Source organism: Heterocephalus glaber, unplaced genomic scaffold (genome assembly GCF_053883595.1).
Source record: "Heterocephalus glaber isolate CG9 unplaced genomic scaffold, H.glaber_assembly_v1.0 deba00000331, whole genome shotgun sequence".
Classification (NCBI taxonomy): domain Eukaryota; kingdom Metazoa; phylum Chordata; class Mammalia; order Rodentia; family Bathyergidae; genus Heterocephalus; species Heterocephalus glaber.
Window position 1 is genome coordinate 19976015 of NW_028258142.1, and position 13109 is coordinate 19989123.

The following is a 13109-nucleotide window of genomic DNA, read 5'->3' on the forward strand; positions in this document are numbered from 1 at the left end:
TGATAAAAACAGCATGGTACTGGCAAAGAAACAGACCTGAGGATCAGTGGAATAGATTAGAAGACGCAGAAACAACTTCAGACATACTCAGCCACCTCATCTTTGACAAAGGAGCCAACCACCCTCATTGGAGGAAAGATAGCCTATTTAATAAATGGTGTTGGAAAAACTGGGTTTCAACCTGCCAAAGATTAAAACTAGACTCATATTTCTCACCATACATTAAACTAAGATCAAAGTAGATTAAAGATCTAAATATTAAGACAGAAACACTAAATTTGGTGGAAGATAAGTTAGGTAGAACTGTTGAAGATATTGACATAGGAAGACTTTATGAACAAAACCTCAATAGCACAGGAACTAGCAGAAAGAATCAACAACTGGGATCTCATCTTATTAAAAAGCTTCTGCACTGCAAGAGAAACCACCAACAGAGCTAAGAGACAACCTACAATATGGGAAAAAATTTTTAGCAGCTGTAACTCAGACAAAGGGCTACTATCTAGAATATATAAAGAACTGAAAAAAATTAGACCCCCCCCAAATTCAAAGACTCAATTCAAAAATGGGCATCTGAAATGAACAGACATTTCTCAAAGAAGTAAAAGCAGCAAATAAACATGAAAAAATGTTCAACATCACTGGTCATTTGAGACATGCAGATGAAAACAAAACTGAGATTCCACCTCACCCCAGAAAGAATGGCTGCTATCAAGACATCAGCTAATAACAAATGCTGGCGGGGGTGTGGAGAGAAAGGAACCCTTCTCCATTGTTGGTGGGAGTGTAGACTGGTGCAGCCACTGTGGAAATCAGTATGGAGATACCTCAAAGAACTAGGACTAGAGGTCCCATTTGACCCAGCTATTCCCCTGCTGGGTATCTTCCCCAAAGGATTAAAAGAATTATACCACAGTGATACATGTGCACCCATGTTCATAGCGGCACAGTTTGTAATAGCTAAAGCTTGGAAACAGCCCAAGTGCCCATCAACTGGAAACTGGATAAAGATGTGGCTTTTTTATAAAATGGAGTACTACTCAGCCATAAAGAATGAGAAACTAGAGTCATTTATAGATTAATGGATGCATATTGAGGCCATCCTCTTAAGTGAAATTAATAGGACACACATGTATAAATACTGAATAGTTTCTCTAATGTAAGAAACTGAGAGTGTAGATAAGGATTAAAAGGATTAATAACTAATAATTGATACTTTGAAATAAAAGGTCCAAAGGGGTAGGGGTGGTGGGAGGTGATGGGAAAAGGAAAGAATGGAAAGAAAAAAGTATGAGAAAAGAAAAAAAAAAATGGAAATGAAGTCTGTGTAAATAGGGAAGGGTGGAGGGCTGAAGGGCGCACAGGTAATGGGGAAAAAATAAGAACCAAAATACATCATGTACAGGTACAAGCACCCAATGATAAATGTAAATGTATTGTATACCTAAAATGTACCAAGAAAAGAATTTAAGCAAAAAAAAAAAAAAAAAGAAAAGAAAAAGAAAAGAGATCCCACTTGTTGATTGTGCTAGTTCATGGGCAACTAAAGATTTGTTCATAAAATCTTTTCATACACCAATGCCTTCAGAGTTCTACCTAACCTCTGTTTCAGCTGGTTCAGCATTTCTGCATTAATATTTAGATCTTTAATCTATTTTGATTTTAGTTTAGTGGATGGTGAGAGATACAGGTCTAGTTTTTTGTTTGTTTGTTTGTTTTGGTACCAGGGATTGAACTTGGCACCTTGCACTTTCAAGGTAGGAACCGGAACCACTGAGCTAAATCCCCGGCCCGTATAAGTCTAGTTTTAATCTTTGGCAAGTTGAAACCAAATCTTCCCAGCACCATTATTAAAGAGGCTATCTTTCCTCCAGTGAGGGTGTTTAGCTCCTTTATCAAAGATGAGGTGGCTGAGTGTGTCTGGAGTTGTTTCTGCATCTTCTAATCTGTTCCACTGGTCCTCAGGTCTGTTTCTTTGCCAGTACCGTGCTGTTTTTATCACAGTAGCTTTGTAGTATAGCTTCAAGTTGGGGATTGTGATATCCCCTACCTTGTCTTCATTGCCTAGTATTGCTTTTGCTATTTTGGGTCTCTTCTTGTTCCAAATGAATTTTTGGATTTTTTTTCTCCAGGTCTGTGAAGTATGCTGCTGGGATTTCATTTGGGATTGCATTGAATTTATATAGCAGTTTTGGAAGTATGGCCATTTTCACTATGTTGATTCTTCCTACCCAGGAGCAAGGGATGTCTTTTCATTTTCTGATAGCCTCTTCCATTTCTCTTTTCAGAGTGCTATAGTTTTCAGAATAGAGGTCTTTGATTTCTTTTGTTAGGTCGATTCCTAGGTATTTCAGTGTTTTGGATGCTATTGTGAAAAGAATTGATTGCCCCATTTCTCTCTCAGTGAGTGTGTTTTTTGTGTCCAGAAAAGCTATTGATTTTTGTGTGTCGGGAAACACCAAGGTTTTTGAAGTTGCCTGAATTTGGGAAATAATATAGGAGAGTAAGTAACAGCAGGAAAAGGTCAGATGATCCATGGAAAGAAATTTACTTCTGGGCAGTGCTACAAACTTAATGGAAGTGAGAATGTTTCTCCAGTGTTTTTTAGGATGTCCAGGGTCCACTGAAATGTACAGAATAGAACAAGAGTCCCTCTTTATGAAATAAGGGGGCACCATCTACAGCTGTTGGTAGTACTCATTTCTTTAGAAATAAGTGTTTATTTTGACATATGGTCTGAGAATATTCCTTTATCTTTCACTGGGTATTACAAGAATCTTCAAGTCTGACTGGTGGGAAACTTTCATGCTTATTATGCAGGCTGGACTTTGGAACTATGATGTAAATCTTTTAAGTTTATTGACATTGCAGCTTCTTTGAATGAATTAATTACTTTTTTGCATTATTTATCTCCCTCAGATATGAACACACCTGCTAATGCTAAATACCTGTGAACTCCATGATCCCCTCCTGACATTAGAAAGACCATCAGAAAGACACAGAGTGGTGGCCTCTGAGAACGAGCTCATTTCCTTTGGTCTTGGCCCTGCCCTTCCTGATCAAGGTCCACAATGGAGACCCTCTCCCAGGACTCTTTGCTGGAATGTCAGATCTGTTTCAATTATTACAGTCCTCGGCGAAGGCCCAAGTTGCTGGATTGCAAACACACCTGCTGCTCAGTGTGCCTCCAGCAGATGAGGACAAGCCAGAAGGATGTGAGGTGCCCCTGGTGTCGAGGCATCACCAAGCTGCCTCCAGGCTTCTCTGTTTCACAGCTCCCAGATGACCCTGAGGTCCTGGCCGTGATTGCCATTCCGCACACTTCTGAGCACACCCCTGTTTTCATCAAACTTCCCAGCAATGGGTGCTACATGCTGCCTCTGCCTATCTCTAAGGAGCGCACATTGCTGCCTGGAGACATGGGCTGCCGCCTGCTGCCTGGAAGCCAGCAGAAGTCTGTCACGGTGGTGACCATCCCTGCTGAACAGCAGCCCTTGCAAGGAGGGGCTCCCCAGGAGGTGGCGGAGGAGGAGCCAGATAGGCGGGGTGTGGTGAAAAGCTCCACCTGGTCTGGTGTGTGCACTGTCATCCTGGTGGCCTGCGTCTTGGTCTTCCTCCTGGGCATCGTGCTCCACAACATGTCTTGCATTTCTAAGCGTTTCACTGTGATATCCTGTGGCTGATGTGGGGTGCAAGGGAATTTCTTTTGGGTGCCAACTTAGAGGTTGAGCAGGTGTTGGTGACTGGATCCCGGTGAGAAAATGGGGGGGGTTGGCACTGACCATTTGGTGCCAAGTGCTGTCCTCTGGGTTGCCACTTGATTCACCAAAAGACTGATGCCAAGGGCGGAAGTTGCAGTCTCAACAAGATTCCAGGAGAATTGTTCTGAGAATTGATGGCAACAGCTTTGAAGATGATTGCATGCATCCTCATACTCATGTATAAAATGGGCTGTAATTTATGATTTTTTCAGGATCATGTTACAAGATAGACATATTCTACTTAGACCTTCAACTGTACACATGCGTACAATGTGATCTCTTAAAGCGGTAGATTAAAACAAAGATGCTGTGCATACAAGTAGAATTAAACCTTGAATCCATGTGAAAATTCAGTGAAGACATACAGTACTGGCTTCTTTGCTTTTTGTTTTTTTTAATGAAACCGAGTCTTCATTTAGTTAAGGCTTTATATACATTTTGAATGGCACCCAAATCAAAATAAGTGAAACAGACTGTTGTTTTTTCAGAGAAAATATTTGAACAAGTGTCTCCAGTGTGTTGTGTTTTGTCATGTACCTTCCTTTTTCTTCACTTGTGATTAGAGCTTGCTACATGTTTATTAAATGGAAAGCCCAACAGGGGAGCAATAAACCGAGAAATAATGAGAAATGCCTGATCCCACAGGAAACCTGTATGCCAATTTTTCTCAAGCCATCTCACAAAATAAGAATTTAAAATGTAAATATTGTGTATTTGTGTATATGTGTGTGAGTGTGTGTACTTTGATTTACCTCAGGTTGTTGAGTCTGTTTAGGAGAATCCTGGGATAAGACTTTGTGGGTGTGAATGTGTCACAGTGGTCACCTTGTGGGCACCTGTCCTTCCAGTGAGGTGCTTTTTTCCATGTCACCTCTAGCATTCACTCCTCTGCTTTATGTTAAGTCCTGTATTTTGTAAGGCACAATGGAGAGTGAGAGAAGAGCTTGGCTTTTCTTCAGTTGAGGTATTGTCAAAGCCATTGAGTGGTGTTAACCAGTGGCAAACCTGCAAGGGCATTTTAATCAACAGTCTGTGGTTATTTTTCAAAAACGTTGTTATAAGAGAGTTAAACGCTTTTTGAATTCCTGTTTCCTCTTGTTGGTACAAAGCAAGATCTTTTGTATTTCAAAATATGTTTTTATTGAGAAAAGTGACAAGATACATTAACAACTCACATTCCAATGTAAGTGGACCAGTTCCTCATGAATGCTCGGCTATTCTTATTTTAGTACATGTGCTGCCGAAGTGAGCACAAACTATTCTTAAATGTGTGATGGTATATGGATGCTCATGATGAAAGTCCTTCTAGCAGTAAATGGTAAATTCCTATCCCTGAGCACGTATGCATTCAGAAGTAGATATGTGCTATATAGTTTATTTTAATTCCTTTTGTGGAATTCAGGAAGCAAGTGCTATGTGTCAAGGACTCTACTCAAATAAATATATGTTAAGTTTCATTGAATCCCTGAAAATGGTGACAAAGGTGGTGGTGGTTGGGGGCAATAAGGGAAAGATAAGTAGCGACTAGTTATAAAAAAGCAAGGTTAGAAAATAGCCCCATAAAATTGAGACAACCTAATTATAAGCTATTATCTTTAAACAGCGGAATTAGTGTGAAATAAAACAACAACAACAAAAAACCCTAGAATACAGAGCTAAGACTTAATTGGCATGATAATTCAATTTAAATTATGAACTCTGTTTTTTCAAATCTTTCAAGTTTGTCATAAGACCTTTAGAAAATGTATTTGAAAGCTCAAACTAGAAATTAGGTTAAAATGCAATTTTATTGTGTAAGCTATTGGACATTATACAACAAATAACCTAAGATTTATTTGGTATTAATAATTTAGGTATATTAGCTGAATACTATCCTCTATTACGTAACATAATATACTGTTGGGTTAGTGTCAGTTTCTCAACTCCCAGGCTGCTGCAATGCACATCTGACCTAATTTCTATGTCTCTCGGAGGAAAAAAAATTCAGAGAAATGTTGTATTAAGGATGGTGCATTTCAGACAGACTTTACCTTTGCAATTTTAAGCCATGCCGTAGTCAAATTAATTTTGTGAATGATATCTGCATACATTTATGTACAGTATGAAATGACCGACCCTGTAGTATAGTATGTGATAGAATTCTACTTGTTTAGTAGGTTACATATAGACACTAATATGTGTGATGATACAGTGTCCTGTGTTTCTTAGTGCAAAGCTGTAAAGTAAAAATGTCCACTGAACTTTTACTTAAAAACTGTCCTGTGTTAGAGCTGCCGTTAAGCAGTACAAAATTAATGGCTCTCTGGTAGATTCCTGACCTTACAATTTAATAATAACAGCCCAAATCAGAATTTTCTGTGCAAGTTTTAATGCTGTATGACACATTATTTAAATTGTTTATGTGAATTCTGCTTGTAGTTTGTTGTCAGGATGTACATTCTTGTGTGGGGGTTGAGTAGAGGAGGGAGAGAGGGAGGGAGCTGTTTCAGCCTGCTGGAAAGAATTTTTTACATGCTTAATGATGTTTTGATGTTATTTGGCATCCCATTGCTTTGGCCTCTTCTGGCATGTTTCCACAACACTAACAACCTATCTCTCCCATGTGACAAAAGGCCAGTCACACAAATGGCCAGAATGCATAGTTTCATATGAGTGAAGTCACAATTGAAAAAAAAAAAGCACAAGATGTTAGAGCTGTGGGCAGCTTCTGTTGGTTTCATTTTTGTAGATGAGTCCATGGAGGCCAGAGAGGAGCATGGAAGATTGTAATTCTGTTGTAAAGGGGGTGGGGCCGAGAACTGTGCATTAATGTGCCCTCTTGTCCCTTCCTAGATCCATTGGCATTTCTGTCTGGATAGAATTCTTTTCAGGGTTGATGACTACCCTTTATTATGTCAACTATTGCTTAAAGGGTTGTTTTGTAGATCTTATTTCCTTATTTTAGTTAGCTATCTCTCTGAGAAATAAATGGAGATTGATTTAGGGATCAGTATAGATATCTAAAGAAAACTATCAAACCACGTGATGTGAATTTTTAAAATTGAAAAGCATTGGCCCATCCTCTCCCCCGTAAGTTAAAGACAATGAGTGTTATGTAAATAGTAAACTATATGAAGCATGAATTTTCATCCTTATTAATGATCCTGACATAAGCCAGAGAATCCTTAATATGTTAAGTAGAGCCACGTGTGGCCACCAAAAACATTGTCTTTAGAAAAATTCTGTATAATGACCTGGGGCCATAAGTTGTGATGAAAATCAAATTGGTTCTGAGTTCCAGTCATACTTCATGATCAGAAAGCTCTGATGTATTTTCTTTAAAAATAAAATTAAGTTTATTCTTGTGTATGACTTACAGAGTGGGTCCCTTGGAGGTTCAACTGTGTGCTGGTGCAGCCCTTGAGATTTTTTTAGATCAGTGCTATTCAGTAGAACTTTCTTGAATGATGAAAATATTCTATAACCAGTACTGTCCAATATCATAGTCATAAGCTACATTGGCTCTTAGGGAATTAAAGTCGGGACAATATAGCTGATGAGCTGGTGTCTAAATTTTATTTAATTAATTTAATAGTCCCATGTGGCTAATGGCTACCATAGTGGCTACTGGCCAAGGTGTTTGTAATATAACAGTGAGGCTAAGGAGAGAGCTTTTGAGCTAGGAACATGCAGTTTGCCAAAAGAAAAATTTCTTTCTGGGCTTACAAAGTATGGGATCAAGTACTACAGTAAACATTCAGAGATGGCCCTTTGGGGTTATTGATAACTTTGGACGAAGGAATAGTTGGTGAAACTTAACAACTGCTTTATTAAGCTCCTTTTCTGGGACCATTAGCTGCATGTGAACCTATTGTTCAAAAATAGTAGTTAGACAATAGCTGTAAAGTGTTTGACTTGCAAGCTGTGCATGCTCTGTACTGTGAAATTGTGTTTAGGGTCTTCTGGCCAGACAGTACTTGTTACTGGAAAAAAAAAAGTCCAATGAAAACCCTCTTCACTTCCAGTATTTTACCTAAACTTCATCGCTGCAATAGTAAGGTGCGAAATCTAAGAGCAAGCTTATTTTGCGGTGTTCAGAGTGTTTTTGTCTGCCCTTGAAGTCTGCTAGCTTGTCATTGTATTTGGTGTGGACATATTGGGCATCATTTTTCAGATGTCAGACTAAAATGTAGGTACTATTTTTAGAGTGGGATTTGACATTGTTTAGTATCTCTCTTTTTAATTTTAGTTATCACTAAAATATTTGAAGCACAAAGCACTTTAAAACATTTTTTTACAGTTAATAAACCATTGCCCAATGGAATTTAAAGAATGGGAGGTTATTAAGCTACAGGAACTGGTTTTTAAATGAGTAAAGGGAAGAAGAAAATCCAGTTTGAGACATTTTCATATCAGATTCTTATTGTTGTCTGGTATTTATTCCAGTCTAGATTTTGATTTAGAGATTTCTCATTTCTTGATTTAAAAATCTGGACTGTGTCAAAATTGATTTTCATTATTCCCCAAATGTAATATAAACCAAATACATTTGCTATACAACAGAAGTGGGATTTTTATTCTAGAACTTGTCAGTAGGCATGACTGTTCTTTTTAGCCTATCTTTAAGATTGCAGTTAAAATTTTTTTCAAAATGGTGGTTTTTCTTCAGACTTAATTAGAAATCCAAAGTTTATTTGTATGAGAGGAATGGTAGGCAAAAATACTGCAATTTCTACCTTCCCATAGAAAAGTGATGCTGCCTACCAGGCGTCATTTTGCTTCCACATGAAAATGTTGGTCAGTCGTTTTGTCATCCTTGACCTAAATGGAGAAGTTGTTCCTTGACATTTCCATCATTCTCAGTAAAGCATCATCCACAAGGTAATCCTTACCCATACAGAAACTAAAGAAGAATGAGGTCACCAAAATAATTCAGTGACTGCTTTGAAAGTAATAGTCTATTTCAAAAGCAATGATGCTCAGTTGCTAGATTTTGTTCAACATGAAATACTTCTCAAAAATAAGTTGAGATTCAATTGATTTTTCTGACACAATTGACTTACTATCCATATACAAACATATGATTTTGATATAATTGAGTTTAAAGTAAAAAATATTAGTTATGTTTCCCAATTTGTAGATTATGTAATATTGGATTTAGAGTTAATTTCTTCACAATTGCTATGAGTTGCTTACATTATGTCCAAGCAACTACCTTTGGGAATGTCTTTTTTAATTAAACTCTTCAGACTTCTTAAAGATAGGAAGAGGTGGGTTCTATTGCATACAGTTTGTGGGAAAGCCCTTGATTACTGAGAAGCATAAGCAAGTGGGGCATTTAATTTCTGTCTTCCAAATAGCTTACTTTTTGGCTCTGCTCGAGGAGTAGGGGGAGTGTACAAGTATTCTTAAATTTCTATAATATGGCTCCCATTTTTTCTACACAGGTTTCTTTGCTCAGTCTGGCCAATGATCTTTTGATTTTTCTGTATTCACTGCCTGGGGTATCCCACTGTGTAAATCTCACTGATGATGTAGTGGTGCTTGAAAACACTCATCTTATTAGCTAAATTTTATTCTAATCTAATGTTTTTGATAGTATTCATATCATGATATGTTTAAGGGACAATCAATAATTAGAGCAAAGTATTGAAGGTTCTCCTGTGATGTGCAACAGGGTGTATTTTCTTTGTTTTTGTGGAGATGTTCCCTTCTAACTGTCTCTATTCTTCAAGAACACTGTTCTAAATTCATCATCAAAAGATTTAGGGCTAGTGGCTCATGGGAAAGTCTTCTGTAATTTCCCTGAGGTGTGAGTTATTGGATTATTCTAACAAAAGTTTTCCCAAAGGATAGTTTTTATGTTGACATGCTTTGAGAATCCGGAACTAGGTGGTTGGATATGATGGCGGTAAGGGCGCACAAGAGGAAGAAAAAAGTTGTTGTATCTCTAAATAGTGAAAGCACACAGTAGCTGTTACCTTACACTGTGCTTCTGGCTGGATTGTCTGGGAGACAATCCAACCACTAAGTAGACCCTCTTTGGGAGAAGTAAGGACAGAGCCAGCAGTCTATATTGATAAGGCAGATATGCCCAGAGGGGGAGAATGTGCTTAACCAAGGACAATCTGTAAGGGATTATAGCTGCAAAACAAGCCGTGTGCATTGAGGTGAGTCATGGCTGAAGCCAGCTGAAGAAAGCAGCACAGGGTGGCTAGGATAACTTAGTCAAGCACAACTTGCCTTTCTCATATGGAAAACCAAATTTAGTTCAGGATTCTTAAACTGAAAGCATAGAACTGAAAATGTGCTCAGCTGATGAGTGGGTTTCAGGAGGCCCCATTTTCCTTGTTCAGCTATACTCTTTTGAGTTGGGTTTTCAGCACTCTAGACAATAACAGCTTGCTCTAGCTGGAATTGATGATAAATTCAGTACAAACTCTGGCATCTAAACTAGAATGCAATGCCTAGTTCTGTGTCTCTATCTTGAGTATGTTACTACTATTGGGAAATTAGTTGAATATTTTGGTTTATATACTGGTTGTTGTCATTTATTACATTTATTCATTCCACTATTTGTTTATGTTTGTCTCACTGTACAGTCACAGGTGTGGAGGCTGGTTTCAGCTTGGGGTGGTCACAAACTCTCAACATAAGCCATCTAGCTTCAGTCCAGGGTTCTTTCCATTCTTAACAGCTCCACCAGTGGATTCCCCAGCTCCCTGGATAACAAATATTCCAGACAAATGGCCAGATTAATGCTGCTCAGAGGCTGTTCGCTCAAGTCCTTGACATGTTTCATTTACAATTATGTGGATTATTTATTTTAGGAGCTTTTCTTTTAAAAGGCCAAATCACCCTACAGATAAATGAGCTGCTGGGCTGTGTAGAAAATATTGTCCAAATGTTGCCAAATATTGACTTCATAAAGGGGATATCAAGCTGCTGTTTATAAATCTGAATGTCTTGAAAGCATTCTAGCTTGCTCTCTCTGTTATAGATGGTGTCTTAGCCTGTCTTGAGTTTTTCCAATGAACCCAATTTTAATATATGGTATTTTTGTATGCCAAACTGGTGTCTTGTCCTTTGTATACGTGGTAATGTTGATTTTATGACTACTGTTCAAACACATTTGCTATGATTAAAATTCAATATGGTTTCAAATAGACTCATGCATTGGTTTTTTCCACCCCCTACCCCACAAATAAAAAAAAAGATTTGGCTGAGATTTTCATCACCTGTTTTCTTGAAGAATTTTAATTGACTCAGGTAATAAAGCAATAAGGAGCTCCTAAGCCAAGGGTTTTAAGTAGAGGTGACTTTCAAGTGACTCCTGAGAAACCAAAGAACAAATATGTAATGGGTAAACCCAGGCTTGCTTTGCAGCTTGGGTTCTCATGGCTTCTGATGGCTCTCCCTTTATTTTCCACTGTGTAGAGATGACACAGCATGCCCCACCAGACCCCAAGAGGGCCATTGCATTGTACTGTGTGCAGAACAACTTCATGCAGCTTCTGTCCTTGCCTCTTGACTCCAAGTCTGTAAAGGTGTCCTTCAATGCATGTTTTCTCAGTAGGACAGAGGGGTTCTGAAAGGCCCTTTTTCATAAAAAGCATCTCACCTTTCGATCACTGAATAACCTTAATGAATTTCAATTCAGTTTAACAGGTGGCCTTATACTAATTAAGGTGTTATCAATGACCTGATATGCCTGGGTGCTGGTTGTAAGCATGCTCTGGTTCCATCTGGAAAATTCTTTAAATAATCCCTATAGTTTTAAAGGTGAGATGTTACTTTGATCCAATACTCAATTTTTGTACCTGAACAAAACAAAATGAAAAGCAAGCTTTGTATTCAGTCTAGGTTTTTGAAAATGAAACTTATTTCACATATTTTTTACTTTATTTTTGTTGTTGTTTTTTTAACTTTCCATGATCTCAAGTAGTGTGGGGTCAGACAGGGAGGTGGAATGGGCAGGAATACTTCTTAGAGCTGCCTGATCAGGCTTGAACTTTTCTGTCCGCTACAGAAGTTAACTAGAAGATTATAGGGCATTTAGGCTGGGTGAATGCCTTGGTTTCTCCAGGGCTTGGCTCCCATTGCCAGAGAGGTGGTATCTTTAGTCTTACCTAGAGACTTACCTATAGGCCTGCTGGGAACAGGGCAAAAGAGAAGAGGTTACAGGGAACCCTACAGGTGCTTTGTGCTTAGGCATTTGTATGCACATTGGTAACCACTTCAAATGACACTGTTGGGTGGCAGAATTTTTCTGCATCTGCATGTAAGGCTGGAAGGAGAGGGAGGCTATGTCAGCTCTGGGACCCTTACCATTCTGGCCCCTCTGCAGAAGAGGAATGCACTTGAGTAGCTGAAGGTATGGGAGAGGGAAATGGAGAGTGTCACCAGGTCTGGCACCTTCATCTTCAGTCCTTGCACACACACTCCAAATATTTAGGTTCATTTTCTGAAATAAATCTTGTCTATCTGCCAATGCATTGTTTTTCTTAATGTTTTTCTTTCCAGTGATAATTCTTGGAAGAGAAATTCCTTTTCTGTGTACAAAATGTAGTGCTAAACTGAGGAAATGGCAGATGGGGAAAAAGGAACCAGTTCTAGAGTTAAGGCTGAGCCTCTGCTTTTCTTTTTATGATTTTAAAACTTTTGCTCAATTCTGCTTGACCCAGAAAGTGATACAGCTGTAATTGGCTCAGCCTTTCTCTCCAAACCTCCTACTCCCTGTATTCCTATCTCTCTCTACTGTTGTGCTTGGTACCTAATCATTTGTTTTTATTATTTTACTTTAGAGAGTAAATGAGTGGATAGCTGTATGAGTGTGCAAGCAAGTACACATGTGTGTATGTGTGTGTGCACGTGCTCATATACATGTGTACACAGAGCACGATCTCATGGGCCCTTGGCACAGATTTTTAAGTATGAAGACCTATAGAGATAGCAGAGTAGAGAAAAGCACTCTGATTTAGCTACAAAGGGATAATTTGCATGGAATCATGAGAAAAATTAGAAGGAAGAACCCTTCAATTCTTTATTCCTTCACTCAAGAGTTCCCATGGGTCCCCAGGCCCTAGGACTGCAGAGTTCATCTTGATCAAGATAGAAATAGCCCTTCTCATGTGGGCGAGAAAACTTTCTCTTCACCCATCACAAGGTTCAAGACAAGATGCATGTAATAAAAACAGATTAAGAAGAGAAAAGCATAACAGATTTGTGTAAAATAAGTTTTCAGACACAAGAGGCCTCAGAAATGAAGACACTGAAATATAGCTCAGAAATAGAGCACTTGCCTAGCATGATCAACACTCTGGGCTTGATCTCCAGAACTTAAAAAAAAAAAGGTGAAGAACAAAGACC

At 38.6% G+C, this 13109-nt stretch overlaps 1 protein-coding gene across 9 annotated transcripts in view; it reads left to right on the forward strand.

The window, feature by feature from the left end:
- Rnf152 (ring finger protein 152) overlaps window positions 1-10904 on the forward strand; it is a 123621-nt gene extending 112717 nt beyond the window's left edge. For all 9 annotated transcript variants that reach the window (XM_087191899.1, XM_087191905.1, XM_087191894.1 and 6 more), the window contains one exon: window positions 2920-10904. In XM_087191899.1, coding sequence (XP_087048025.1) covers window positions 3072-3683 — 612 coding nt within the window. In that variant the 5' untranslated portion in view covers window positions 2920-3071 and the 3' untranslated portion in view covers window positions 3684-10904. The remainder of the gene's footprint in view (window positions 1-2919) is intronic.
- Window positions 10905-13109: the final 2205 nt, after the last annotated feature.